Source organism: Micropterus salmoides, unplaced genomic scaffold (genome assembly GCF_014851395.1).
Source record: "Micropterus salmoides isolate LMB-PRFRI ecotype aquatic unplaced genomic scaffold, ASM1485139v1 Ms_hic_scaffold_14, whole genome shotgun sequence".
NCBI classification, from domain to species: domain Eukaryota; kingdom Metazoa; phylum Chordata; class Actinopteri; order Centrarchiformes; family Centrarchidae; genus Micropterus; species Micropterus salmoides.
This window is the reverse complement of record NW_024040485.1, coordinates 22,465,260-22,493,220: the sequence shown is the minus strand read 5'-3', so window position 1 is coordinate 22,493,220 and position 27,961 is coordinate 22,465,260. Positions and strand designations below refer to the sequence as shown.

Below are 27,961 nucleotides of genomic sequence, written 5' to 3'. Positions count from 1 at the left end.
GTGAACAGATGTATTTGGTCATGAAAATTACATATGGCAACATATTTATTACAGTATTTTAATGCATTTTATCTGGTTCTCATACTGAAAACCACATATTAGTTTGTCTTGTGCCTTAAACTTTCCACTTTTTATCTGGAGCACTGCTTTTTACTGTTCAGGAAGACACTCAGTTATAACCACCTGGATATTTAAAAAAAGTGTGTGTATGCACGCGCGCGCGCGTGTGTGTGTGTGTGTGTGTGTGTGTGTATATAAAGTTGTGAGTTTACAAATATGTATGTATCTAATATAAATTCATCAAGGCTATTCTGCATGCAGTGCATACAGTTACCTGATCTGTATGATGAAACCATAAAATAAACTTTGTGAAATGTTTGGAAATCGCCCAATATTTATTTAAAACCTTATATACACGCGCGCACACACACATTTCTAGTACGCAACAAACCAAAAAAAAAATTTGGACACCAATATCAGTTCACACAAATACAAACAAAATACATAAAGCTTCTATTCATCTGGTTATCTGGTGCCACCGGGTAAACTATGATGCAAACAACTGTCAAATGATCCAAAATTAGACGTGTGAAATGTGCTGACAAGGTGTACTGATATTTTGAAAAGGACACCTAAACAAAAATGTGGACCATGACAGATTAGACCCATTTTGAGAGGCAGTCCATTTAGTAAGGCTCTGTTGGTGCACTGTAGATGTGTAAACTCCAAGTCAAGGTCCAACATGAACAATAAGCTCTTTTTCTTAAATAACATGCCTGATTAAATATTGATCATATAAATACAGTAATCATACACAGATTATTTTAGCCTGATATAAGACTGACACTCTTTGCAGTGCTGTAAGGCTGTTATAGAGCTGCTAATGAAGCCCTAAACAGAGTGGGGACTGCTGATTTCCTACCTTCATGTGTTAAGCAACACATATTATCAGCAATACATACATACATACATACAACTTTAAGTTACTCGTCAGCCATATTCATGAAGCTTACAGTCACAGAGCTCTTTGTAGATCCTTTTGCGTATCTTTGGTATGTCCTTCTGTGAAAACTGCAGAGGTTTTGCCATGGCAAGACATCTAGAATACTGTAAAGGACAACAAAACAGAGTAATTATGTAATGACATGATAATGATTGAAGTCGTGTATATTACACTTGAAAAGCATGTTTGTACCTCCAGGACAAAAACACCACAGTCATTTTCATTGGTCTGTTGTGGGATTTTCTGTGAAGGACAGCAGGGGGGAGACAAGACACATCAGTGAGTGCTTCACATGAAATTCCAGCAGGTGGCACTTTAACCCTGATATGGCCTCTTACAGAACTCTTGTTCCTTTGTGCCACTAGCTTCTGTAGTCTTCTATCATTATGGGCTTTAACATCGAGAAAACATACCTCATCGAATGACACGGCCCAACCACTTTCAAAAGCCACTTGCTTCTTCTCCTTTGCTTCTGTCATCAAGTATTTCAGGATGTTCTGTTACAAGCAAAGCATAAAGAAATCACTGTTTTACAATTTCTTGCAGATGAAAACTTATGATTACTCCTGGAAAGGCGACTGAAATGTGTATGTGTATCGTTCATAGACAGTATATTACTGGATGAAGCCACACGCTGATTTGAATGGAGAGCAGTGAAGCCAGTTTGGACCAGCAACATACTACTACAGGGCTACTTCCTGTTGGCACCAGCATTTACTGCGCATCATCTCGCAGCATAACCATGGTTTAATGACGTAGAACAACTATAGAAACACCGTAATTCTAGTAGCTGCACAGCTGCGCCAACAAAACGTTTCATGGCTCAGTGCGTTTGTCTGACTCGAATCGTCACTGATTAATCAGCCCACCTACAAGGTTCACCTGCCAAACACCAACTCTGATTGCTCTGATGTTTTTTTTTTTGATTGCAGAGTTTATAATCTAAGCAATACGGTTACATCTCTCATGTGGGACAGGGGTGTCACAGGGTTTTGACATCATTTTTGGGCCTACATGGATCCCTCAATGCAGGCTTTGGTCAGCTTCACTGTACGATCTCTGGCTTACCCCCTTAGTATCGTTAGGATGAGAAAAAAATACTTGAAATCTGCCATTACCCTTGCAACCTTCTGGAGTGCGTTCCCTTGAGAGTCGTAAAGGCAGATCTTCTTTTTGACGATGTCAGCTGTCACCAGACACCAATGAACCTCCAGGTGGATGGGCACCAAAAGCAAACTCATAGAAAACAAATCCACCTGTCCAAGAAAAACCGGGTTAAAGCCACTCCCTCTGCTTTCTCTTCATTTCTAAAGTCATGTACACTTGAAAGTTTATTTATCCTTTCAGTTTTACCCCCAACTCTACACATGACAACAGCGATCATCATTATAAAACACTAATAAATGATCACACCACTTCCATCTTAGGCCTAACCTGCTTTGTCCATCTCTTAACACCATCATATCCTTTAGTCATGAGCTGCCTGTGGAAGAAGCTGTTGAGAAAATGGACCTAAGAGTGGAGACAAAAAGAAGATCAAAATTACAAGACTAGCAGACAACACTAGTCATACAAGTTCATGTGTTTTTATTTTCAGATTATGACACTGAAAGATGGGTAATGCTTTAAAAAATTAATCTGGGCCTGATGGCACTTTCAAAATTGTCATTGTCTTCAAGTACTGATAGAGTTCAAGAAATGTGACTAGATAGAAGTGCTATGAGGTAACTGTTGTTGTGAATTGGCACTATATAAATAAAATTGAAAATTTAAACTGAAATAGGACAATTCTCCTTTTGTAACACAGTCTAGATTAGAGGGGATTACTGTTAACTAAAGCAACAGTTTGACATTTCACATAGCCACACATATAACCCCGCAAAACCAAATGTCATTTTCACGTTATTGGTTGGTTGTTATGTAATATAAGGGATGGATGGACAGAACCAACCATACAGACATTCAAGAGGTATCAATATTCTCATCTAATTTTTGGCATTAAAGGGAAGTTGAGTATCTCCTGAAATGGCAATGAAGATGTCAAATTATCCCCTTAATTCCTGGCAATATTTTAATAAACCTAGTAGACAAAAACTTCACCATCTTGTGTTCCAATTACAATGAGAAAGAGAAAAAAACATGATGCTGCAGTTTACAATTTACATTGCATTTAAGATTACCTTATGGTGGGCAGATTCCATAATCAACTCTCCATACATGTTCATGACCTTTGGCAGAAACAAAAAAATATATACCAATTACCTTCAGCATAAACATGTAGGCTTTTTTTCATCACATAAATCTTTCAAATCAAAAAATCTGCATGAAAAACTGAAACTTTTGTTGCGTTAGAAAGTAACCTGGTCGTTGAGCCAGTTCTGATCTGCCAGTGTAGACAAGTCATCCAGTGTCAGTGTGTGTTTCTTGTAGACCACCCGGAAGGAGGGAACACGTTTCTGAATGATCGCTGTTCGGTATTTGGTAACTTCTGAGAAGATGACTTTTTTCCTGTACAGGTAGGAAAATACAATAAAATTGGTCCAGGAATAAAATTATTACAGATACCACCCTGCATGCTCCACCTTTAAGTTCATAAGCTTTATTCAAGACAGTCAGATTTAGATTTTAGACAAAGGTTTACCTGTCACTGAAATCAATGTTAAACCTCCTCTTCAGATGTCTCAACACGTCAGGCTTTTGTAGTGGGATGAAACTTCCATATATTCTGTAGAAGTCATCAAGGAACTCTAGAGAAACATGGAAGCATTGTCATCTCAAATAGCCATGAAAAACAGAAATATAAAACCAAAAAAAGTAATGGATGAAAGGATAAAAAGTTTTAATATCTACCGTGGATATCCTTTGTCAGTTCTATAAGGCTGACATCAGTGTGAGAAGACGCTGTCTTTTTACTGCTGTCTCTGTTTGAAGGATGGTCCTGACCTGGAGTGACGGCAGCGAATTGTCCTGATGGGCCATCAACGTCAAGCCTTTGAGCTAGCACCATTGTCCTTGGTTCTTTAAAATGTGTAGGTAACCCACATGCATCACTGGCTGTACTCAACAGCGGTTTGACAGTGTGAGAAAGTGTTTCAAGGTTGGTAGTTCCACTAAGCTTTACCAAAGTTTCTGTTTTTTGAGGCTGCCCCATCGCTGTAGGCATGGCAATGTTGACAGCAGAAACACTTGTGTCCGTAACCGGGTTCTGCAAGGAACTGCAAGCATTGATCGTTTCTGACAGAGTGACAGAGTCACACAACTTCAGCAGGCAATTCTGCATTTTAAGCGAGTCCTCTGGACCTCCAGTATCACAAACAGGAGGTGAAACCGGAGCTGATGGTCTGACTTGGGAAATTTTCAAGTTTGGAACTTTGCTTTTATTTTTCTGTATTTGTGTGTTCACACTGGGGCAGGGACCGGAACCGTGGGTCATCCCACAAGCTCGTTTCTTTGCTCTCAATATTCCAAAACGGCATTTCTCTCTCCGCTTTCTCCACATCCAAAGTTGTAATTTACAATACAAGCGTCTCTTGGCTCGCCTGGAGAGATGAGAAACTCCCTTGATTGAAGACATGTATCCCTTTTTTCTCTTGAGGTATTTTGCTTTGCTCCGGTGGCTCTGCGTTTGGTGCATCTGGGAGAGATAGATTAGAGAAAACGACGGAGGGTCACATGAGAGCATGGAGTTGGGAGAATCCTTTCAGCTGCTGGAAGGGGAGGTTTGATAGATGCAATCCACCATTAAACCAGAAGAAGAAGATGACTGGCAGGTCTGAGTCAGATAGCTCATGTAACAGTGCGGATTTATGGTTTTGTTTTCTTTACTTATGACACTCTCCAGGCCATGGTCCACTCTCTCTAATGACTGTTACAGATTTAACTTCCCCTTGATACTCCAGGTCATCTGCTACCAGCTGAGCCAGTGTAGCCTTAGGGGCAAGGTGAGTACTAGTGATGTATATACAGGCTCATGCACATCCTTGAAAGGATTTCCATAGCTTACACAGCTGTCCCTGTGTTTGTGTCCACTTCTGGTGGTGTCATCGAATGATGCCCAGTCCGAACACCTGCTGCAAAACAGAATGGATGTGTTAGTCAATGCAGGGCTCCTACACATTCTCATCTCACTTTTAAAATAAGTTTTCCCGGTAAATTTTCCTTAAATTTTTTATCAGTTTTCATTATTAAGGCTGAGCAATATGGTAGTTAACTAGGCACTGACAGAAGCCATTCTGCTGCATGTTAAGTTTTGTTGCTTTTGATATTCAAGTAGAATTTGCTGATATAATTTTTACCTAAGTAAGGAATCCTGAATGCATATGTTTACTTGAAAGTGAGTCTTTTCATATTGTTACTTTTACTTAGGTGAAGGAACCAATGCAACTAACGTTAGGTAAAAATCACAGGAACTTGATGGAGAACAACTATTTTCACAAATGTTTCATCAGAATCCACAAGCTGCAAGACCTGGAGATAATCAATGCGTTTACAAATGTTGTCAAAGTTTTGCACAGTCGTTTAAGACCTTACTATATTGTATGTATACTATGAGCCTGTGCAACACGCACACGTCCCATGCAGGAAAATTAACACTAATTTGACCTCCTTTAAGCAGGGACAAAACATTGCTCAGAGTTTTGTAAGTCAGGCACGATATCCTCTTGGCACGTGTTTCCAAGCGAAGACCCTTGCTAAATTAGCTAACACCGCTAGGTTTACTGACACAACAACTGTGGTTAAACTGCTAGCCATAGCCACTGTGCCTTACCGTTACTGCCTCGTTTGCCTCATTGAAACTTCAGAACGGGATGAATTATTGTCTGATAAATGTCCACCATGTCTACCTCCCGGAGAATGAATGTACTTTTCATTTAAGACTCGACGTTTCGTGGTTTGACCCTCTCAACCTGCAGCGCATTTTAGCATCATGTACACAAGCCATTGCACATTGTGAGTCGCGTGTGGAGTGCGTCACTCTTGCGCCGACCAATCAGATGTGCAGATTTGGGACCAAATGAGCGTTTCTCTTTGTAGCAGTCTATACGTTTCAGAAGGAGCAACGATGGCAGCATTTAACTATGTTCAAAAACATTTCAGCCCTACCAGTAACCAACACTGTGATGCATTCTCAGTTTGACTATGCAGCTGTAAAAACATAATGTAGAAGCAGAGAATTGTTGTATAACTGTCATGTCATGGTCTTTGATGTTGAACTGGCGAATTAGGCCTAACTGAGCAATGGAGGAAAGTGTGAAGACCAATTTCTCATGACATGGCTTATGATTATCATTTTGAAATGTCTGCAGAACCACACAGCACTAATAACCAGGATATGTTGGGATACCTGTCATTGAAATCAATGTCAAATGTCCACTTCAGGTGTCTCAACACTGCAGTGGTATGAAACTTCATATAGGGTAGACGGGAATGGTTGTAACATGGGGAGAGTTGTAACAACATCAATTCTACCAATTAGAGATTATTTCAGTATTTACTTCTGCCCCAATAAGGCATGGTGGTTGTCAAGGCTGGAAACAGTACACTACATTCAGAATATATAGAGAAAAGGCTGATTTTGGATTAAGAAAATACATTTTTTGACCAACACTATATTTTGTTTAGTATCTACACTATAGCATTGGCGACCTGTCCAGGGTGTACCCCGCCTTTCGCCTGATGTCAACTGGGATTGGCTGCAGACCCCCGCGACCCTGTACGCAGGATAGGCGGTTGACAATGGATGTATGGATTGATGGATGGATCCACACTATAGCAGATAAAATTGTAGTTTCTTCGGCAACATGTGATGCATTTTCCCTTGCTAATTTAAAACCACTATTCTGATACAGCTAGCTAAAAAATGACTTACAGGGGTGGGCTGGGTTGTAACACTTGTAAAAAGTATTATAACCATCCCCTGTAACGACTTTCTCTATTTTAAAGAGGTGGTATTATGCTTTGTGGCTTTTCCCCTCTCCTTTTATTGAGTTATATATCTTTTTTGTCCATGTAACAGGTTTGCAAAGTGAAAAAGTCCAGCCCAAAGGGAGTTCCCATCTCCTACAGACAGCACTGCTCTGAATGTCTTGAAAACAGCTAGTTTGTAGTCCAGCCCTTCACTTCCTTTACTTGTGACGTCACAATGAAAACGCGTCATAAAGTTTGTCAAGCGGGTAGCGGGGTCAGGCACGCCCTCAAACCAAGCTAGTCTGAGCGGAGGCCCTTTGGCTCGACTCACCTTTGTTTGGGTTTCCATTGTAGAAATGTTGTACCTGTACCTGCTTCAAGGTACTTTTTTTCGTATCACCTCACCTCCATCAAGGTTCCAAGCGAGCTGAGGTATACTAAAATATAACGTGAAAACACGACAGACTGCAGACTGGTCAGAGAGAATATTCAATATTCACTGCATCATCATTGCGCTCACCAGACAGAGGCCAGCAACAGAAATTTTTATATGTTATAGTTTTCGTATGTAATTTCATCACTAAATACACTTCTGAGAAGGTTGAGGTGAGAAATCAACTGTAAAACTGTAGCACAAAAATGTGCTTGAATAGGTTGGCCAGCCGCCCGCTCACAGAGCCCTCTGCTCCCGCCGTCACACAGACCGCTGCAGCAACAACGGCAGAGCAAAACACAGCTGGAAGGTTTTCATACCACTTATCTGTCTTTACATGCTGAGGAATGTTGAAACTTAAAAAAGAGAAAGCTGTGTGGATCGCTGGTGTGTGTGTCGCATTGAACATTACGTCGTGTGTGGCGTCGCTATGACGACAAGCTACATATTATCTCTGGGTACTATCTGCAACGGTAAACGGAGCAGGGCCGAGTAGAGTCGAGTCTATCGATTTGCGCTATTGTAGCATTTTTCGGCAAGGCAGCATAGATCATCAGAACACCGGCAACAGTTCAACGTTTGGTCCTAAAAGACGATGCATCTCCGACTCTGTTTGGACTGGAAATTCACAATCACAACCTGTAAGTATGCTTTATTGGTTGTGAATTATATTTGAAATAAACACGGCAGTGTAACTTCACAGACTGTTCAAGTGCTGAGTTGTTGTAAACGTTGGCTAACACAGCAAAATTTATAACTATAATGCTACATGTTATACCTGATGTGAAAGCTACTGAGCAAACGTTCAAATTGTTTGGCCAATTTTTATGTAAAATTGAGTTAAAATATGGTGAATTTGGAGTGGTTTATGGTAAGACGTGGAACAATGATGTTGTGTGGTTGTGGACATGAGTAACTGTCTGAAGCGGCTTTGATTTGGATCACACTACCTTGTTTCTTAAGACCCGCCCTTCTCTGCTTCTGATTGGCTAGTAGTCCTTACCTGGGAACTGCGCATGTGCAACTCTCAACAAAGATGCTGTACAAGTAAGATTCATCACTCTGTAGCTCAAGAGCGGAGCGTACAACACATAGGGTGAAAAGAGGAGCTGCAGCAATGTGCAGTGTGAGGAAAATATGGTGTTTTTTGAAAATTAAACCATGTAAACCTGTTCTGGTACAACCCCTAATTAAGATTTTGAACCTGAAAATGAGCATAATGCCACCTCTTTAATATTTTTACAGATTGCTATGCAGTCTTTGGGCACACCAAGCCTGCACTCCAGGGTTGTCAGCATTCATTTGTCAGCACTGTGACCAAGGCTTCCCATTCACATGTTGGCATGTGTATCGGCATCGGACCCCCAATTTTTTCCCCACTCAGTCGCCATTGGTGGAGAGGGCAGAAAAGAGTACGGTGCACCAAAGAGTAAATGCTTACCAGTGAGTACCGGCCTACTTCAAGCACTGACTGTGACTCTGATTAAGACACACACACATACACACACATATGTTTATTTTGTCAGACTTAAAGATGTACAAAGATTTTCTTTAATTAGGTACATTATAGTAAGCTTGTTATAGTAGACAAATGTACACACACACACACACACACACACACACACGCACACACAATTCAATCAGACAGTGTGTTACAGAGAGAGAGAGAGAGAGAGATAAACATTGCTTATTTCACTCTACCTGTTTTTGAAGTGTATCATATAATGTGGCATCCATTTTTGCTTCTTTTGTCTTATTGTTACAACTTACCCCACTTAGGTTATAACAAAGGAATACCATGTATTTGACATCAAGTCATGAGGTCTGTGATATTCTTGTAAATGATTAAATTGGTGCTATGTGTAGTAAACAAATACGTGCTTTGTATAAAAGTTTGAGAAAAAAGTTCAGCGAGTTATAGTTGCTGAAGCAAAAGGTGTTACAGCCATACCCGGTCTCCCTATTCTGTAAAAGTCATCAACTCATTCTATAGTGATTGGAAACTGTGTGATCTCAAATTACGTGGAAAAACAGAAAAGTACAGCAAAAGACAAACACAATGACAGTGGGTGTAAAATTGATGTCTTTTGTCAGTGCTTTATTGCTGGCATTTCTTTGAGAAAATGCTGTCCGTGTCTCTGTTTGCAGCCTGGAACTGACATGGAGCGACACTGGCGTACTGTGCACACAGCCCAGAGCAAATATGTAAGCTGCAGCAATCAGTCCCTGTCCCTCAACTATGTCCCCCCATTGGCAAATATCCTCTTTGCTGAAGTGTCATTGAGCAAGTAACTAAACCTGGCAGTGGGGCACTTCTCTGTAGCTGACCGCTCACTGTGACCCCAGTCGAGAGGGACAGCTACTTACACAATACAGGTGTTTAAACAGGGATCTGTGATATTTCATTCCAAAAAAATTCCTGCTAGTTTAGGGTACAGTCTCCACAGTCACAGACAGTGGAGACGTTTCAAGATGTCTCACATGAAATCACTTATTTAAACTAGAGGCCGCTCATCCCATGCTAGACTTTGTCAGCTTACATTTGTTTTGGCAGCAATCCTAAAACAGAGCATGAACCACATGTGACGCAGGAGTCAAGAGGAATGGTCATGGTGTTTAACTTGGCTCTCTGTTCCTGTTTGAAGTACAAGTTATATTCAGCCCAGGCTGCATGAGCTCTGCCTCTCCTCCTTACTCTTACCTGCTCAACTACTCTGATACCTCTTGCGTGCACATCTCTCACAGAAATGAATCACCTGGGCATCACTGTGGTCCTGGTACTACTGGTGGGGGTATGGGCCCAGATCAATGTGCTACGACCTCTGTGCGACTCCCCTGAAGCAGAGGAGGCTGCTCTGGTGGCTCAGGATTATCTCAATGCCCAGCACACTCATGGCTACAAGTACGCTCTGAATAAGATCGATGACATCAAAATCTATCCTGAGGTAAGTCAGCAGTGTACAGTTTGTGTAGATACTGGCAAATAAATTTTTTCTTCTCCTATTTTTTCCTCTTGGCCACTATATAAAAGGATAGCAGGATAGGAAATCTGAAATTTGAAAGATTAAACGTGGAACTATGATATGAATGTGTAACTTTGTTTGTGTGAACGTGATGTAGACACACAACACTGCCGAGCTTAAAAATGTAAAATGCTGAATGCCAGAAAGTCAGATACATGTAAAGTAGTATATTTTGATGAGGATTCTTTACATCCCTAAATCATTGCACATTTTAAATTGTTAATTTTTTTTGGTGCATCTCTATGCAAACATTTGCACAAACATATAATAAATAAATAAATAAATGAACATTTCAACTACTCCATTTTTCAGTGTTTTTTTAAATTGCACATGCATGTTCATCAAGGCAAATATGACACCAGAACATTTCACTTTAGGGGCTTCTGTCTATGTGGTGATCATACAATACATAATAAACTCAAATAACTGTCTGATAAACTACATTTAAAAAATAAGTAATAATAATTATTATGTGTTTTACCTCTCTTAGCTGGATGGAGACACATATGTCCTAGAAGTTGACCTGCTAGAGACAGACTGTCACGTGTTGGACCCCACACCACTTGCCAACTGCACAGTCAGACCCAAAATTTTGACGGTGAGACTGCATACCATTAATACACAAAAACACTCATACTTGAGCTACAGAAATTCAACCGAATGTAAAGATGCTGATAATTCTAGGATATAAAATAATGAGAATAGAAAATGTCTAAATTGACTGTTTCGCTATTTGATACCTGATACCTTGTCTCCAATCAGGCAGTAGAAGGAGACTGTGATGTTGTGCTGAAGAAGGTTGGTGGAGTTCTGACTGTCACAGCATTCAAGTGCAAAACAGAGGGTAAAGCTTTTGAATCACACACCATATAAACACATACATGCATTCAGAACATGCCACACAAGTGTCACCCTGTACACACAAAACTGCATGTGACTTTCTTTGATGACATATAGAATCAACGGAGGACATGTGCGTGGGCTGTCAGACCCTACTTCCCCTAAATGACACCACAGGACTGGCCTTTGTCCATGCCTCTCTGGCAACCTTCAACAACAAAGCTGCGAACGTAACATACACTGTTCTGGAGGTTGGAAGGATGTCATCACAGGTAGGCCCAAGAATAATCTGTTCAGTTCCATTTTTTCCATTATAACTTGTGTCTGTCAGTACATAAATACTTCTCACGTCCTTGTTTCAGATTGTGTCTGGTGGGCCAATCTATTTCGCAGAATATATTGTAGTTGAGGCTAATTGCACTGATGATGCCTGTGTGCCGTTGAATGATGTCATGGCTGTAAGTACACAAAGCATGAGTTTAATTTTCGTTTTTTTCGTTTTTGTGAGCTAATCAAAGAAGATATGGAAATGATAACTCTTATCACTAACAGTTAAACATTAACAACATTGGGGGGGAAATCGTGTTTTTATTTTCTCCACCAGGTACGTGGTATTTGTTCTGCCAGTGGTTTGAACGCTGATCACACAGTGGACTGCAAGATGTTTTCCACTCTGGTAAAATACTGTATTTAATTTTAACTTAAAATCATTTTTGATGGCTAAAAATAAGTCAGGAACTTTGCTAAACTACATTCTATATGGAAAGTTTTTCCTAAGCCTCTGTTGGTGCAAACACTTTTTCAGATGCCTGTTGTAGATGCCAACAGCACTGCAGCTGCTTCCTTGCCACCAGTGGTCCACGTACATGCAGGCAGCCTGTCACGCAAGCACGGTCTGAGACACCACAAACTGACTGCTCTTCATAACCCTCAGCTCAGCGGCCATCTGTCTGCAGAATCAGCAGAGTCAGATGAAGTTGTACCTGTAGTTCCTGCAGTTGTTGATACTACTGCAGCTGCTGTGGCTCCTGCTGATCCTACACCAGCTGCTGATCCTGTGCCAGTTGCTGATCCTGCTCTAGTTGCTGAGGCATCAGCCTCAGCAAGTGTTGAGGTCCCTGTTGTTGTGGTGAAGAGAGATGTACCCTCTAAAGTGGTTGGCACCTCTGTGCCTCAAACAGGCCCCATTTCCAGTGTGCCAAGGTGCCCAGGAAGGGTCAGATTCTTCTAAGTGTTCAAGTCTCACAAACTTCCTGTGTTATATTATCTCAACAACACTGGTACTAAAATAATTACCAACTAATTCCTACATGAACATGTCCTGTGATCAGTAGACGTAACATCAATACACTTCCTACAAACCAGGAATAATCCATCATTTGAAATTGTCAAATCACACAAGAGCATTATGCACTGCAAAACAAGTCTTCTCTCTGTAAAATGGATGATTTGCATTTGATGTTGCTGAATAAATATCTCAAGTCAATGTTTTTTGTAGTCTTATTTTTTTCATCATCATGCATAGTGATAGAATGATTAATTAGGCCAACATCTGGCATTTTGAGATGATTGGCACCGGTCGACTCCTGCACTCAAGAGACCAATCAAAAATGTCTGCAGACACATCTGTTAGCAACTTGTGAGTTTTGGGAAGGTGGTGAAGTTAGTTCTGAGCCCAAAATTTCCTCAGTCACCATCATATTTTCTAAATGTAAACACATTTCTCCCATCCTCAATGATAGCAGATCCAATCAATTATTACTGGATATATACCATTTATTTTTTTTAATATACAGGTTATACTGTAGAGAATATTGCAGTGTAATGACATCACTTCTGACAAACTGTATCCCACTCTCCCTTAAACACATGTTCTGAAGTCTACAACTTATCACAATGTATTCTTCCATTTCATTAATAAAAATTCCATCTCACATTACTGGCTAAGAAACTACGCATTAGATTTTACTCCACATGGAATACATGTCTTGTTTGAGATGAGCATTATATTGTATATTGGCATCGGCCATTGAAAAACCTTCACACTATTTTAGGAGATTTGTAGCAGTCAGTGAATGATAGTGTTACTCTTAGGCTTTTTACAGGTTTGATGACACACTGATAATCTATAGGACTTTCAATCAACACACTGGTACCAAAATGCATTTAATCATTTCAAGATCTTTAAGGGGGATTGCAAAATTAGGTGCCGTTTGCCAGTTGTGTTGACAAATGCCAGGGACATTCCTGCAAACCCATTGACATTACTAAGAAAAAAAAAAAATATAAAAATCCAGTGCTTTTCTAAATGTGTTCAAGAGGGAAGAGCCCTTTCAGAGTGTGTAATATTTTACCAAATGTCATAAAAACATACAGAATCTTCATATAAAATAAAAAAGGCACAAACAAGATTAGGATTGGAACTGAGGCCAGTGTTGATGAATGGGTAAATTCTATTAAGTGTATTTACGTGAATGGGTCAATGTTCAGGAAGTACCAGTTCATGGTAAGGCAAAATAGAGCAAGACAAATAGGTTCAACAAGGGCAATGCACCTTTTGATTCTAAACAGCAGATATAATGCCAACAAGTACCATGTGCTGCAACTAAACTAGTCTGTTGTCCTTGACTGCCCACGCCACAAGAGATAAGATGACTTCTATGTCATGCTGCTCTTACACCAAATTTTGTTCACCCACTCAGGGTGCAACCCTGAGACACGTAAAAGAAATTCTAAGCCTATTGAATAAATAAAAAAGTTAGACAAGCTTAAGTCTGTTCCAATTGTTTATTCATGTTGAAGGCAACTCATTTCTGCTTTCCACCTTCTCTCTGGAGAGGTTGGTTGGGTCCTGCAAGAGACACATTAGCCTAAGACTGGGTAAAGTAGTAAAAAAAAAATTATATACATTACACACCCACCATTTGCTTGGTGGTCAGCTGCAGAGTTCCATTGTTGAAACATATTTCCAGGACCATGAGGCAGAATCCTTTGGTTGGAGTCTAGAGGAGTCTTTGGTTTCCAGAAGTTTTGGAATGACTCTGGGAATTTAGGCCTTAAATGTGCCACACTAGGAGAGGGGTCCTGGGACAAAGGGACAAATTGAGGGCTATCTGGAGTAGAGTAAAACAATGGAAAACTCTGCGATTTGTCACCAGGCTTGTAGTTGATATGGTCAGCTAAGGGATTGGACATTCCTTTCCCCAGCCATTTAGGGTGTTGAGAGTTTTCTTGTGAGGCCTTTATATGCGGATATTGGTGTTTATTACTTTGAGGCCTTGCAGAATTTTGTGCCAGGATGTTTGCATCATGAACCCAGGAAGGCAGCGGAGAGTCACTGAAACTGTTTGGCTCCCTACCTGGTGGGCTATGCCTTAGCAGCACATAACTCTTCGGTTCAGAATGGGAGCGCACAGTCTGTTCATTTTTGGTAGATTTCTGAGAGTCACTCACAAATGACTGTGGCGAGTTGTTAGGAACCACCGACTTGTTATAAGTAGGTGCTTGAGCATCTTGAAGCATGTAGTAAGGGACCAGAAGATTTTCAGGTTCACCTTGGACCTCAGGACGTGCTGGTCCTTTAGAGTCACTGGATTTTTCGTTAGATGGCTGTGGTTCTTTGGCTGGAGGTTTATTTTGATCCTGTTGTAAATCTTGGCCGTTAAAAGACATGAAATTAAACCCTGAGGGATTCTTCATGTCCCCAGCTAATAGTTGTTTGTTTTGCTGCTTTGGGGGCTGTATGTCATATTGCCCCACTGGATTTACTGGTTCATTACCAGGAGCCCAAGCATTAGATGGCACATAGTGAGCTGGCGATTGGCTTTGTGGTAAATTTTGCAGTGCCTCGTTTTGTAGTAGATATGGCCAGTTATGATGCGAGTCAGCAGCTTGTGTTGTCGTTGCTTCAGTTGGTTTTTGAGGGGGAAGAGAACCCAGACCATTGTTAAACCCAAAGTTTCCCACTGAATGGGGGGATGGCAGTCCTGAATAAACTGGCAGTGCATCTTTACTGCCATGTCCAGCAGGAATAACAGGATAGAGATATTGATGAAAAGCAATTTGTGGACAGCAGTTAGAATATCCAGAAGGGCAAGATTGTGGGCACACACGTGGGAAATCTGGAGGGACTATACCACCATTAGTAGGTTGTGGAGTGTAAGATTCAGTGGGGTATTGAACTTTGGCTGGAGTGGTGACCTGTCGCATTTGCTGCATTGTGGTGGCAGGGGGTAATGTTACAGGCTGGGGCTGCTGTGGGTAGTAATAGTAGTAATAGTATGGGTTAAAAGAGGGATGCACCTGGCCCTCCAGAGGTTTGATAACTGGAGGCCGCTTAATTTGGACTTGATTTTCAGTGGGAGCTTTACCACAATTTGTTCCAGCACCTGGAATCTTTGATTGTAGAGGGTACAAAGGGCTAGGTACTTGTGGCACAGTGACAGTTGCTGGAGGCTGTGAAACAGTGGGACGATTTTCAGGCTGTAGCTGAGGGTAAAAGGGGTAGGGGTAGAAAGGCTGTTGCATTTGGCCTTGAGGGGCTTGGATTGGTGGAGGCTTTGGAACAGCGGATGGCTTTTTAGCTGGTTGGTTTCCAGGTTCTGGATGAGGGTAAAAGGGGTAGGGGTAGAATGGCTGTTGCATTTGGCCTTGAGGGGCTTGGATTGGTGGAGGCTTTGGAACAGCGGATGGCTTTTTAGCTGGTTGGTTTCCAGGTTCTGGATGAGGGTAAAAGGGGTAGGGGTAGAATGGCTGTTGCATTTGGCCTTGAGGGGCTTGGATTGGTGGAGGCTTTGGAACAGCGGATGGCTTTTTAGCTGGTTGGTTTCCAGGTTCTGGATGAGGGTAAAAGGGGTAGAATGGCTGTTGTACTTGGCCCTGCGTTGGTGGAGGCTTTGGAATAGTGGGAGGATTTTCAGGCTGCAGCTGAGGGTAAAACGGGTAGGGATAGTGTACTTGGCCCTGCGTTGGTGGAGGCTTTGGAATAGTGGGAGGATTTTCAGGCTGCAGCTGAGGGTAAAACGGGTAGGGATAGTGTACTTGGCCCTGAGGTGCTACAGGCTTTGGAGGTGGTTTGATATCCTCTGGCCCCAGACTGGGCTTCTTTGTAGTTACCACTGGGTCCTGGAGAGAAACTGGTATTGGGGGATTTTGTGCAGGAGTTTTTGGCATAGATTCAGGGGCACTGCTTGTGGGTTCAGATTCAGCTGGTGATGCTGATGGACAGGATATTTTAGTTTCTCCCTCTCCAGCCAGTTTAAGGGTGTACATTCCATCCTGCAACACAAAATGTCAGGTTACACAAAAATAAAAAATAAAAAGTTAATTCATAAAAATAAATGTAGAAAGGCACCTGTCTCTCCATGCAGGGTGCATAGCGAACAGAAATGACCACACCTTCAGGATGTACAACTACACTGAATCCACATCTGGGTGAAGCCTTCATCAGTGGCTCCCAGGTACCGGTCACTGTGAAGTAACACATTACTGCCAAGCACACTTTCAAAAGTACAACTGATATCTAGTCTCACAGGGCAAAAATTCCCCACTCATTAACATGTCTTCCTTTTCCTCAAAGAGAAATTACATACCAGAATGCAAGTTATTCTTTAAAATAGCTTAAAAAAAATTGTCACTGTATAATTTAGACTCAATAGATTTAATTCAATTTTATTTATATAGCGCCAAATCACAACAACAGTTATCTCACAGCGCTTTTCATAAAAGAGCAGGTCTAGACCGTACTCCGATGATATTTACAGAAGCCCAACAGTTCCCACCAAGAGCAAGCACTAGGCGACAGAGGCAAGGAAAAACTTCCTTTTAGGTGTCAGCCAAACTCTGCTATAGGTTGCTGCTTTCAATAGCCACTCTTTAAAGTGTTACCCATTCAACCTCTGTATTGCAAGTGCTACTCAACACTATTAGATCACTGGCTATTCTATGCATTTACAGGCATTATGGAATCAGAAGCAACATTCCAACAAAGACTGAACAGAAAAAGCTGAACAGCTTCCATTGTGCAATTGTAGTTACATGTCACTGTGATAGCAACTTATTACATAATACAAATAAACTTGATTGACAGTACATTAGTGTCATAAGGACTCAGACTAAGTTGAATGCCAGGACAACTTAATGGGGGGGGCGGGGGTGACTTACAATTTACTTTAATTTCAGCAACAGAGACTATCCATTCTGTTTTCACCACCATGCCCTCAGCATAGCAGGCGACTGTTGGCGGGTTAGACTGCTTCATCAAAGGGCATGACATCCTCACTGGTACTCCCCGCCAATGCAATGGGAGAACATAGCTGTCCTCCTGAAACCAGCAAGAAGATTTAGTATGCAAATATGCATGGTTCAAGTGTGTAGTGTTTTCAGAACAAAGTATCCCACCTCAAGAGCAACAAAGCAGCCATCATAAGGTGCAACTAAGACCAGCTCTCTCAGAGTTGACCTGATTGTGTATCCACAGCTTGGGGGCAATTTGGACAGAGGCAGAGGAGACAGGTGACTTCCTGAGTGATAAATTCAAAAATTTAGAATTAATAAAAAGAATTAGATGAACCTGCTCTGCACAAACTTTAAGTGTTAGTGACAGATGTAAATTCATGACTCCAAGACTGAAAATGTACCCCTTTCCACAAAAAACAGAGATCCAGTGGTAGAAGCAACATCTTGGACTTGAAGCTTCATGAAGTCTCCTGTACATTCAACCTTTGGTTCCATTTTGAGGAGTTGTTCCAAGGCAGAATTGACTGGCTTCAGCCTTGAAAAGCCATCAACCCATCCTATAGGTTGGTTAAAAATAACATTCAGTTCAAGTAGGTAAACTGCAATTACTTAAGTGGTGGTGCACACAGATTCAATTACAAGGCTAAAAAATAAATAAAAAGTCAGACAGGTGTAAAATAACAGTTAATAGTGTTACATCATGATTTACCATTTTCTAGTGTATTTGGTGAGGGACTATAATAAGGATCCCAACTTTACATACCCATATCTGCTTGGTAATCTGCATCAACACCCAGTAAGTTCTTTGTGGCCCCAGGTCCTTGCAGAGAATTATCCCCAATTACGAGTCTTCCATGGCGCAAATCACTTGTTTCAACTTTACCTTGGCTAAGTATCAAGTTTCCACTTAATGTATCCAATGCCTTAAGCTTTGACAGTGTTGCGCAGTGGCAAAATGAACTAGCAAACAAAACAAGACCTAAACATAATAAAATTTTACTCCCCCCACAAGCCATTGGAACAAAGAAAAAACATACACAGGTAAATTGCCTTAGCAGCAGCTGCTCCACTCCCACAGTTTAAATGAGCATGTGAGGTCTGGTCCTAATTAGGACTAATCAAAACATCTGATCACAGCAGATGTTGCCAATCTGCAATTAAGGTGTGGCATCAACACTAGCATACTTACATGTAGCCTTTGGCAGTGGTATTCAAATCCTGTTGGAGAAATGTGACAGACATTTTATGGTATGGTAATTCTTGTTAGGCCAATCTAATGCTTATTTTTCTAATTAGCATATTTGTTTCCTGGCCACATGATTTGAATCTGTTTAGCCTTCTAGAGAATAGACAACTGATAGAAATGCCTTCAAAATCAAAACACATCTAGCAATAATTTGTTAAAGACAACAATGTATGTGCTTACTATGTAATGGTGTCTGTGGCGGTCTTTTCAGGCCTGACCAAGTGCCATACTGTGGACAGTATTTTTGTGCGATAAATGCCAGAGGCCAGTTGGCATAAACCCATATCTGCAGCAACACATTTTTCACACCTACTTAACTTGATGTCTAAATTTTAGTGGGCATCCCACATTTCCGAAGATAATAAGTATGAGTCTGATTTTGGGTGCATTCTAGATGTTATGCACATGATTGTAGACACATTTTCCCCATTGTGCAACAAGAAACAATTATTGGGTTTGAATTTTTCACTCATTGTAAACATTAGCATCTAAGATTTGGGGCAAGCAGATACAGAATATGTATCGAAGTGAGAGACAGAATAACCTTAAAGCTACATAGGGGAAATAAAAGGTAGAACCTTTTAATCCATTAATGAAAGCCAATAGTTTGTGCCTTTGGTCAAATCAACATCTTCTTTCCTTTGGTGTGAAGGTTAGTAAATTTTATTAAAGGTTTCTTTACATTTATTCTGAACCCAAGACAAGTTTGAACTGAATGCCTGAATTAAAACTAAATAGTTTAAAACTTGAATGTAGTCCACATACAAGTTTGTAATTGCACAGTAACAGACGAGACATGTTTGCTTTCCCTCTGGTTGGAATAACTTTTATTTGATCTGTCTGTAAACAAGACGTCTCATCAATTCATGGCATTTGAAATAGATTTTGTGGCAGAAGGAATTTCCAACTCGGAAAAAAAGACAAACTTATGCAAACTTATTTTTCTGTCGTTTAATTCTGTACATATTCCACAAAGTCTGGAGATTACTGATGCCAAAATATCCCTTAGGAAAGTGCCATTAAAAGTTACTTCTTGCTGGGGGCAGCAGTTAAAAATCCAACTCATAGTAGCAACAGATCAGATCGATTTTATGGCACAGAATACACAGTTATTCTCAGAAAATTTTCACAAGACAACTTACAAATGTTCTTATTCCAACCAACACCATTTTCAATATGTTTAGTGTACACAGCATCACTTTTTTTTCCTTTTAAATATACTTCTAAGTACCGTACTATGACAACTTGTGAATACACCTTTGATGACTAAAGCACAAGGCAAATAATTCCAAGGTGTTGGAGGCCAACAGCCTGGGTTTACAGTCAAAATGCATTCATACTGTAGTACAATGACATTGCCGTTTCATTGGTTAATGGACATGAAGTTAGCAACAAATCAATTAGTGATAAAAAGTTTAAGTAGTGTTGAAATCTAAAGAAGCGGTTAATGTTTTACAGACATCTGAAGTTGTCTTAATGATTTACAGTCAACAGGTGATGCCAACAGTCATCCATCAGAATAAGCTGAAGTAATTCTGATAATTCTCTTATATTGACAACTGGTCAAAAGGGAAAGGGAGGGGGAAATAACTTCATATAAAATGAGTGTAGTGATTTTCAGAAAAACTGACAAATAGCAGAAGCTGATTGACAATATCTTCAGACCTCAGCAATGCTGACCTTACTCTACACTCAAACAGCCCAACACACATCATTAACTTTTAAGACCACATTCAGGTACAACAGCAAAAGCATGTGATGGAGGGCAAAATGTTGTGCTCGAAGGTGGCAAAATGGTAAACACATCTGTCATTTATTAAATTGAGGCCTGAAGATGGAGGCTGATGAGAAGATGGTTTTGGCTGGAATATTACACTGGGACAGAGGGGATAGGGCTGGGATCTGTATGCTAAGGAGGGTATGCATGCAACTTTTAAATGCCCACATGCTGATGAAAACAAAAAACTGGCATCTTTTAATAAATGCTCACAAAGCATAACTATGCAAACTTTCTCCACCATTACATGTGTACTTCCCCTTGGAATATTAACCAGTTAACTGAAAGTTATACAAGGCAAGTCCAAATTTATGTTGCTTTTTTTGTTCGCTTTTGGTTACTAAACATTTAAATGAACATGCCATTACTGTAGTGCCAACAACATGAGAAGTACAATGTTAAAGTGAGGAAGGTTTAAAAAAAAAAAAAAAAAAAAGTAGTGTAGGGTGAGTAAAGCAAAAAAAAAAAGGCTGTGTATAAAAGTAAACTGGGGAGGAAGTAACATTGTATGCCATCTAATCCTGGAAGTAGTGTCAACACAATGCAGTGAGTGGGAGTGAGCTGCTAACTTGATGGATGGGTGGAGAGGTTGCTTAATATCCAGACCTCCTCAGGTACTCAGCCATTGCATGTGCTTTCTTGTTAAGATTTCCACCATGGACCGCCTCCTTTCCCATGACTAAAACCAATACTGGAGCACAAAAGGAAAAAAAGAGAAATGAACAAAATTGAAGAGCTCCCCCCCCCTTCCCCCTACAGGATGAAGGGAGGGAACAAAAGGTGACAGTATCTTACCACTCTTCATTGCTATTAAAAGTTTCCAAGACATTTGACTGCTTGCAGGAGAAATCTTAACAGCAATATTTCTTTTCTCTTCTTTTTGTCCCTCAATTTTATCTAAGTGAGCTTGAAAACATTAAAACCCTGAATCCCTCAAGTATTTTGCCATTGAGTAAGCCTTCTTATTCAATCCGCCTCCATGGACCCCTTCTTTGCCCATTACAAGAACCAAAACTGAAAGAGAAGAGATATAAAAGGGGACAGTTAAGAAAAGTTTAAAAAGCAATTCCAAGCAAGACAAGAGTATAAAAAGATGCATAACAGTGACTAATTAAGGTGCACCATATCTTCCATACAGTTGTGTGTTCAGATGGTAGCATCTCACTGCCACCTGTTGGTGCAAATCAAGTATTTGCAACTCTTCATTTGTGCTCTTGACTACCATTTGATAAGTACAACATGCAAAGGGGAACGTGAAAGGAATACAGTATTATTTTGATTGCAATCGGTATTTCCCACATTAAAATTTGGCAGCACACTCACTACATTTTATCCAAATACACTCTGAAGTGAAAATTGAGTAAGTGAGTCTTACAGGGCTTTGTTAGCTATGAACAACTGTGTAAACTAAAATGTCTTATGAATACAATGCTATTTTGTAGACAATTATCAAAACTCTTATCTGTCAAGACTATAAAAAATGATTAACCTGTGAGAAACACTGAAGCAATATAAAGCATTGAGGACCACAAAGACAAAAACTGCAGTGGCCAAACCTCTGGTTTACATGACATTTACTGTGAAAATCACATAATTAAGTAAATGTCATATTTTAAACTTCACAAGTCTACATCTATAAGATTTGAGTGTATCATGATGTTGTGACTCTTACTCTGCAATAAGGCTGCAACTACCAATTATCATTATCGATTAATCTCCTGAATCTTCAATTAATTGTTCTGTCTATATGTTAAATCGTGAAAGTGTCCTGCATAATTTCCCACAGCCAAAAGGTGACACCTTCAAATTATGTTTTGTCTGTGTAACAGTACAAAAATCCAAAGCTAACCATTTGACAAAGAAAACCCTCAAATTCTCTCATTTAAGAAGCTGGAATCAGTTTGGCCAGGAGAGATCATCTTATGTTACAAATGTAATAAAACAGATCCCTGCGGAACGGAAAAAACAATATGGTGGATTCATCTATGAACTTTTACCTTTTCCGGCTCTTCCCACAGAGACATTGTATGTAGGTTCTCCTCCTTGGCTCTTTGTCCTGATGTCCATTGTCCAGTCCCCGTCATCATGGAGGCTGTCTCTGAGGACTGAACACTTCTTTGAACCCAGAGTGAGACCGCTGGTGTAAAAGGTCTCCCTGTCCTTACCGATAAGGACATCAATTTCTTGAGACTAAAAAACAAAACCACAGGATTGGGGCAAAGTCAGTCAGATCCTCAGACCAGTGTAACCAATATGCTTCCAGTTACATGACTCGCACAACACCTGAGTATAATATTAATAAGTATATAAATTAACCTTTGTCCACAAGCAAGGCCACAAATTCTCCCAAAAAGTCAAAGGGTACTGCTTCATTAATGTATAAAATAAAATGTCTTTATAGTAGCTACACTATAATAGGTATATGCAGCCATGATGGGGGGAAAACACCTGTAAATTGTGTACCTTAAGGAAGCAAGGCACCTTGACTTTTTGGAGAATTATTTTTCCTTTTTTGGACATTGCCTCCCCATGCATCAGGAGCGTTACATTTGGTTTAGAAAAATCTATTTATATTGTTTTTTGAGTTAGAGATAAAATCAACTGACAGAAAAATTTACCAGCAACAATTTAGTTTTACAATAATTTCAGTCATTCATCAAGCAATAATTCCAACCATTTGCTTCATTCTATGAAAGGTGATAGAATGAGAAATGAATCTGTAGATTAATTGATACTGAAGTATTACTAAAGCTGCTGTGCTGGCACCAGTACAAAATATACAATTAATATAATGAATATGAAGAAAGAGGATGTTTGTTAGTACGAGCTGGAAACCTGCAAATCTACTATATTCCAGTGCCATAATAATTTCTGGACACATCCCATCACTTGCCTGCAGTGAGAAGCGGAAGTAAAGTGACGTCTATGCACCGGACTAGCTCTCATGTCACATCCCTCTCAATGAATTAAAAAAAAAAAAAAAAAAAACACATTGTCATTCTCATAAAAAATAAATACACATGTATTAATATGCAGGTACATTACTCCCGTTGATAAAAATTAATCTTCATGCAGGCTGACTAAGCGCCCGCCAGTTAGCCCTTTTTTAACCATAGTTAGCCGGTAAAGCAGCAGCTTAACGTGAGCTAATCAAAGCGGCCGTGCACACAAAAGCATGCACGTTTTCTTAAAAACCAGACACCGTCTAGTCGCTGGTTTAAAATTAGCGTTTGGTTGAATTAGCGGTGCCTTGACATTATGATTTAGTGGTTGTTCATGGCGACTAAATGCTTCATGTAACGTACATGCGAGCCAGTGAGTGAAGTCTTATCTGATCCACACGAGGTCTAATCCCACAACGTTTTGCTAAACAGGAAATAGCCGACACAGGCCACCGATGGACTAGCTAGCCCAGTTAAGCTAGCCCAGTACCGTTAGCTTGCTAGTCATTTAGACTCTGAGGTAACGGTTTTAGCGCTATTCAGTCTGGTGAGCGTCTGCGTGGGCGACACATAACAACACAGTCAAACGGAACCACTCCTCCACTCTAAATACTTCATTTAGACTTCTTACCGTGATATTGTTGAATGTACCACCGGCATGTGCTGCCCAAACATATTTGGCGTCCGTATACCCAACAATGGCGCTATCCTGACAGCTGCCATCGGCCATCAGGTTTTCCACGTAGCTTTGCCAAGACATGTTCAAGAAATTGATGCTATATAAAAAAAAATCCCTACAGCTTTGGAAGTGAGGTTGCCAAACAAGAGACAGCCAAATCGGAAGGGAAAACCTACAGACGAATTTAGAGGCTCCAATCTAACCCACACTTCGACGTTAACCAACGTCAAGGCTGGGGCAGCAAAGAAAGCCAGGGCAGTGAGGCAGCGGCTGGGTGTAGTCCGTATCAGATCACTCCGCACAATGAGCTCCCCGGTGCTTTTATGGCAGCGGGCGGCGGAATAAAGAGGGACTTATAAGCTCAGCCAAGAGTCAACTGTCTGAGGGAATGCCGGGGTACGCACAATGGCAGATGGGGATTTAGTGATTGAATCGTTTAGTCATTCATTCTTTCATTCATTGAATGCATTTTCACGTTGCAGGACGAATGACAAATACTGCCATATCAGACAGTTCAGTTTGTGTGGCCAAGGATTGCAATGGCCCTCAATGCATTTAGGAAACAACATGACCTTCGGTCCAGGTGGCTGATGGATTCCAAATCTTAGTATGCTAAGTGCTGAGTGGTATGCTACTCAGATAAACTGTCACTAAAAAATGGATCTACACTCACCCTATTAGCTTTTAAGTATTTAACTTAATACCTAATTGTATGAGGTCTAATTGACTCAAATATAAGTAGTGACACCATGTAGCATAACTTTCAGTAACAAGCAGAAGGAAGACACCGATCAGCCATAACATTATGACCACTGACAGGTGAAGTGAATAACATCAATGGCACCTGTCAGTGGGTGGGATAAATTAGGCAGCAAGTGAGCATTTTGTCCACATAGTTCATATGTTAGAAGCAGGAAAAATTAACAAGCATAATGATTTGAGCCACTTCGAAAAGGGCCAAATTGTGATGGCTAGATGACTGGGTCAGAGCATCTCCAGAACAGTAACTGTGGAGTGTTTCCAGTCTGCAGTGGTCAGTACCTATCAAAAGTGGTCCCAAGGATGGAAAAGCTGTGAACTGGCAACAGGGTCATGGGAGGCCAAGGCTCACTGATGCACTCGGGGAACAATGGTTGGCCTTTGTGATCCGATCCAACTGATGAGCGTAGGTCAGTTGCTGAAAAAGTTGATGCTGGTTCTGATAGAAAGGTGTCAGAACACACAGTGCTTCACAGTTTGTTGCATATGGGGCTGTGTAGCCGCAGACCACTCAGGTTGCCCATGCTGACCCCTGTCCACTGCCAAAAGTGCATATGAGCATCACAACTGGACTACAGAGCAATGGAAGAAGGTGGCCCAGTCTGATGAATCACATTTTCTTTTACATCATGTGGATGACCGGGTACGGGTACGGGTGCGTCTCTTACCCAAACGTGCATCTGTGGAATGTGCTGGACAGACAAGCCCGATCCATGGTGATTTTCGTGCCATATACAGCACACCTTTAGAGGTCTAGTGGAGTCCATGCCTTGATGGCTCAGGGCTGTTTTGGTGGCAAAAGGGAGACCTACACAATATTAGGCAGAGGGTCATAATGTTATGCCCAATCTGTGTATATTTGTGCATGCATAGTCATATAACATACAGAACATGAAAAAATATCTTATTTGGTGTAATAGCAAACTTTTATGCTCATTTATCTTCATTCATCTTTTTGTGCAATGCCAGTTTGTGGCAAAGAGCTACCACTTAATACTTTTTAGATATTGGATTTTAATAAGAAAGCATAATAGAATATAAAAGAAAAATTATTTTTTAAGGGGAAAAGGTTACCTTTGCAATCAGTATTATGATTATTCTTACACAAACAGCATTTAACTCTGTTGGGCTCCAACCACAAATTCATCTCATGCTACGGTGGAGTTTGTTTTGGAGAAGTTTGGTGCTCTGCTCAAGAGCAATCTCTCAGCCTTCTTCATCTTGTCAACACCAGAGATCCAACCAGCCACTGTGGCCAGTTATTAATGCCAGACTTTCATGACCTCAGCCACATGCAAGAGATGCTGCTGGGGTCCCTCCTATTATTTAAAAAGACAAAGGGTTGTATCACGTTTTCCATTCGGGTCAGATTAAGTAATAAAAACAAATGGTAATTTTACTGTAATCCCTGACCAAAGAGATTCTGCCATTAGTGTAGATCTGTCTTTGTGTTTAGAGTAAAAAAAAAATCATTATTTTAGTAGAGTTGATGAGTGATTACGATTGTAAGTTGCTTTAAACTTCATATTTATTTGAATAAATTCTGTGTACTTTGTGTGTAGTGGCTCAATAATACTAGAAGCTGCCCTACCCGCTGGTTTTGTGCGGTTAAATATATGTTAAATGTGTATAGTATATTGTTTAATTGTCCACCGTTTCAGCCATATGACTTACACTGATTTAATGATTTGAAGCGCCGCAGAATGAAGAAGTCGCTGGTAAGCAATGTAATTTGCTTAGATCATTGACATTCAGGTCTATTCACAGCCAGCCTATAAATTATATATATTATATACCATGAGTTGATGTATCCATGTGTAAAATGCATGGTGTTTTTTCTAATAAGCGTACAGTATGGTACATTTTGACCATGTTGTTGGTTCAGTGATCATCAATGACAGACTAGTACACTATGAATTTGCTATTAATATGCTGACAAATAACTGACATAAAACAATAGCTCTAAAGGTGGAATTCTAATCCAATACATGTTTTTTTGTAAATTCAGCAAACGTCTCCTCATGATCTGCTCATTGTCTGTTCTATGTGTGACTGTCTCGTCCTCTCTGTATGTTAGCTTTGCAGCATCAACAAGCAAAAGTTTGATAACTCACAACTTAGCTAAAATTTACTTGCTGTGTCCTTGTTTGTTCTATATCATAGTATTTGTCATCAGATTGGACCTCCAGAATCACATTCTGACATGAAAAAATGTCTTAAAAACAGGTTTTTGGATTGGTCTGAATCAGGCACTGCCAAGATGGTGACGCCGGAGCCACCAGGAGCCTCCCATTTTGAGCTTCACAATGGCTCTTCAGAAACATATGGGTGATATCACAGACACTACGTTCATGTTTTATACATGATTTGCCCTTTGATCATTTTCAGAGATATTTTTTAAATGCCTGTTTAAAATAAAATCAGAAAACTGCAAATGGCATTCTGGTTGACTGATTGATTGATTGATTGATATAACATTTAGAAATGTATGCACATCTACTTGTCTACTTGCTAAAGCTTGTCTCATTGTAAGGCCTACATATTTTTTTGCTTTAGACTTTGTTAGATAACAAAAAGCCCGTACAGAGTTTGCTTTCACCTCACCAAATGATGCAGATATAACAGTACTATGACTTACTCATGCATGATACATAGCCTACTATTCCTTTAACCATAGCTCGGTAAATCAACCTCTAGTCAATTCCATCAGAATATGCCACTGTTCAGCTTCGTCAGTTCGTGAAGAATACATACAGTATAAGTGTGGTGATCACAGGAGTCACTGCATGCTCTGTCACAAGCATCCTTTACACTCTATTAGACAAGTTGTAGGCATATTTAATAATGGATACCTTTAAAAATGTGCGTATCAGAATGTAGACTACAACATCCGAGCTCAAAGACCCCTAGCTAAATAAAGCTATGGGATTGTTGCTACCGTTTCAGTAGTGATTTTCTCAAGATCTTTTCCATGACTATGAAAGTGCACACAATAAATGTTTTAACAAAGCGCACAGGACTATAGGATCCTGATGATGATTTTTTTTATGAGGCTATTGTACAACCACTATGTGAAATGCTCCTGTGGGAGTAATCTGATAATATCATCTGGCAT

At 40.3% G+C, this 27,961-nt stretch overlaps 4 protein-coding genes across 6 annotated transcripts; 1 reads left to right on the top strand and 3 right to left on the bottom strand.

Annotated features, from left to right (window-relative positions):
- Window positions 1-27: 27 nt before the first annotated feature.
- LOC119902338 (sentrin-specific protease 5-like) lies at window positions 28-5,966 on the bottom strand. Of its 2 annotated transcripts, none has more exons than XM_038718456.1 (10): window positions 5,772-5,966; window positions 3,854-5,073; window positions 3,645-3,750; window positions 3,364-3,511; window positions 3,184-3,231; window positions 2,438-2,515; window positions 2,122-2,259; window positions 1,417-1,500; window positions 1,196-1,246; window positions 28-1,107 (listed from the first exon to the last, which is right to left on the bottom strand). In XM_038718456.1, exons 2-10 carry the CDS (start codon window positions 4,683-4,685, stop codon window positions 991-993), a joined length of 1,602 nt encoding a protein of 533 aa, XP_038574384.1. In that variant the 5' UTR covers window positions 4,686-5,073; window positions 5,772-5,966; the 3' UTR covers window positions 28-990. The 2 variants fall into 2 exon arrangements, with proteins under 2 accessions (XP_038574384.1, XP_038574385.1); XM_038718457.1 differs by having other exon boundaries at window positions 3,854-5,070.
- A 4,024-nt stretch (window positions 5,967-9,990) lies between these two features.
- Window positions 9,991-12,692, top strand: ahsg2 (alpha-2-HS-glycoprotein 2). The gene is made up of 7 exons (XM_038718450.1): window positions 9,991-10,288; window positions 10,857-10,964; window positions 11,129-11,210; window positions 11,324-11,478; window positions 11,569-11,664; window positions 11,811-11,882; window positions 12,012-12,692. The coding sequence occupies exons 1-7, from the start codon at window positions 10,091-10,093 to the stop codon at window positions 12,435-12,437; spliced, it is 1,137 nt and encodes a 378-aa protein (XP_038574378.1). The 5' UTR covers window positions 9,991-10,090; the 3' UTR covers window positions 12,438-12,692.
- A 1,286-nt stretch (window positions 12,693-13,978) lies between these two features.
- Window positions 13,979-18,494, bottom strand: LOC119902331 (trithorax group protein osa-like). The gene is made up of 7 exons (XM_038718444.1): window positions 18,207-18,494; window positions 17,845-18,000; window positions 17,606-17,727; window positions 17,369-17,528; window positions 16,560-16,675; window positions 14,128-16,483; window positions 13,979-14,057 (listed from the first exon to the last, which is right to left on the bottom strand). Exons 1-7 carry the CDS (start codon window positions 18,457-18,459, stop codon window positions 14,014-14,016), a joined length of 3,207 nt encoding a protein of 1,068 aa, XP_038574372.1. The 5' UTR covers window positions 18,460-18,494; the 3' UTR covers window positions 13,979-14,013.
- Window positions 18,495-19,490: 996 nt separating this feature from the next.
- Window positions 19,491-24,370, bottom strand: LOC119902336 (profilin-2-like). Of its 2 annotated transcripts, none has more exons than XM_038718454.1 (3): window positions 24,040-24,370; window positions 22,464-22,656; window positions 19,491-21,157 (listed from the first exon to the last, which is right to left on the bottom strand). In XM_038718454.1, exons 1-3 carry the CDS (start codon window positions 24,166-24,168, stop codon window positions 21,060-21,062), a joined length of 420 nt encoding a protein of 139 aa, XP_038574382.1. In that variant the 5' UTR covers window positions 24,169-24,370; the 3' UTR covers window positions 19,491-21,059. The 2 variants fall into 2 exon arrangements, with proteins under 2 accessions (XP_038574382.1, XP_038574381.1); XM_038718453.1 differs by having other exon boundaries at window positions 19,491-21,480; window positions 24,040-24,362.
- Window positions 24,371-27,961: the final 3,591 nt, after the last annotated feature.

Coding starts and splice junctions, on each gene's coding strand:
- LOC119902338 (XM_038718456.1), bottom strand. CDS start 4,685: ATGCTCTCATGTGACCCTCCGTCGTTTTCTCTAATCTATCTCTCCCAG. Junction 1,501..2,121: donor CACTCCAGAAGGTTGCAAGG/GTAATGGCAGAT, acceptor TGCTTGTAACAG/AACATCCTGAAATACTTGAT. Junction 1,108..1,195: donor GTGGTGTTTTTGTCCTGGAG/GTACAAACATGC, acceptor TGTCCTTTACAG/TATTCTAGATGTCTTGCCAT.
- LOC119902331 (XM_038718444.1), bottom strand. CDS start 18,459: ATGGCTTGTGGGGGGAGTAAAATTTTATTATGTTTAGGTCTTGTTTTG. Junction 17,529..17,605: donor GCTGCTTTGTTGCTCTTGAG/GTGGGATACTTT, acceptor TGCTGGTTTCAG/GAGGACAGCTATGTTCTCCC. Junction 14,058..14,127: donor AGCTGACCACCAAGCAAATG/GTGGGTGTGTAA, acceptor TGTCTCTTGCAG/GACCCAACCAACCTCTCCAG.
- LOC119902336 (XM_038718454.1), bottom strand. CDS start 24,168: ATGTCTTGGCAAAGCTACGTGGAAAACCTGATGGCCGATGGCAGCTGT. Junction 22,657..24,039: donor GTACATTCAACAATATCACG/GTAAGAAGTCTA, acceptor TTTGTTTTTTAG/TCTCAAGAAATTGATGTCCT. Junction 21,158..22,463: donor TGTGGGAAGAGCCGGAAAAG/GTAAAAGTTCAT, acceptor TTTGTGCTCCAG/TATTGGTTTTAGTCATGGGA.
- ahsg2 (XM_038718450.1), top strand. CDS start 10,091: ATGAATCACCTGGGCATCACTGTGGTCCTGGTACTACTGGTGGGGGTA. Junction 11,665..11,810: donor CGTTGAATGATGTCATGGCT/GTAAGTACACAA, acceptor TTTCTCCACCAG/GTACGTGGTATTTGTTCTGC. Junction 11,883..12,011: donor GCAAGATGTTTTCCACTCTG/GTAAAATACTGT, acceptor ACACTTTTTCAG/ATGCCTGTTGTAGATGCCAA.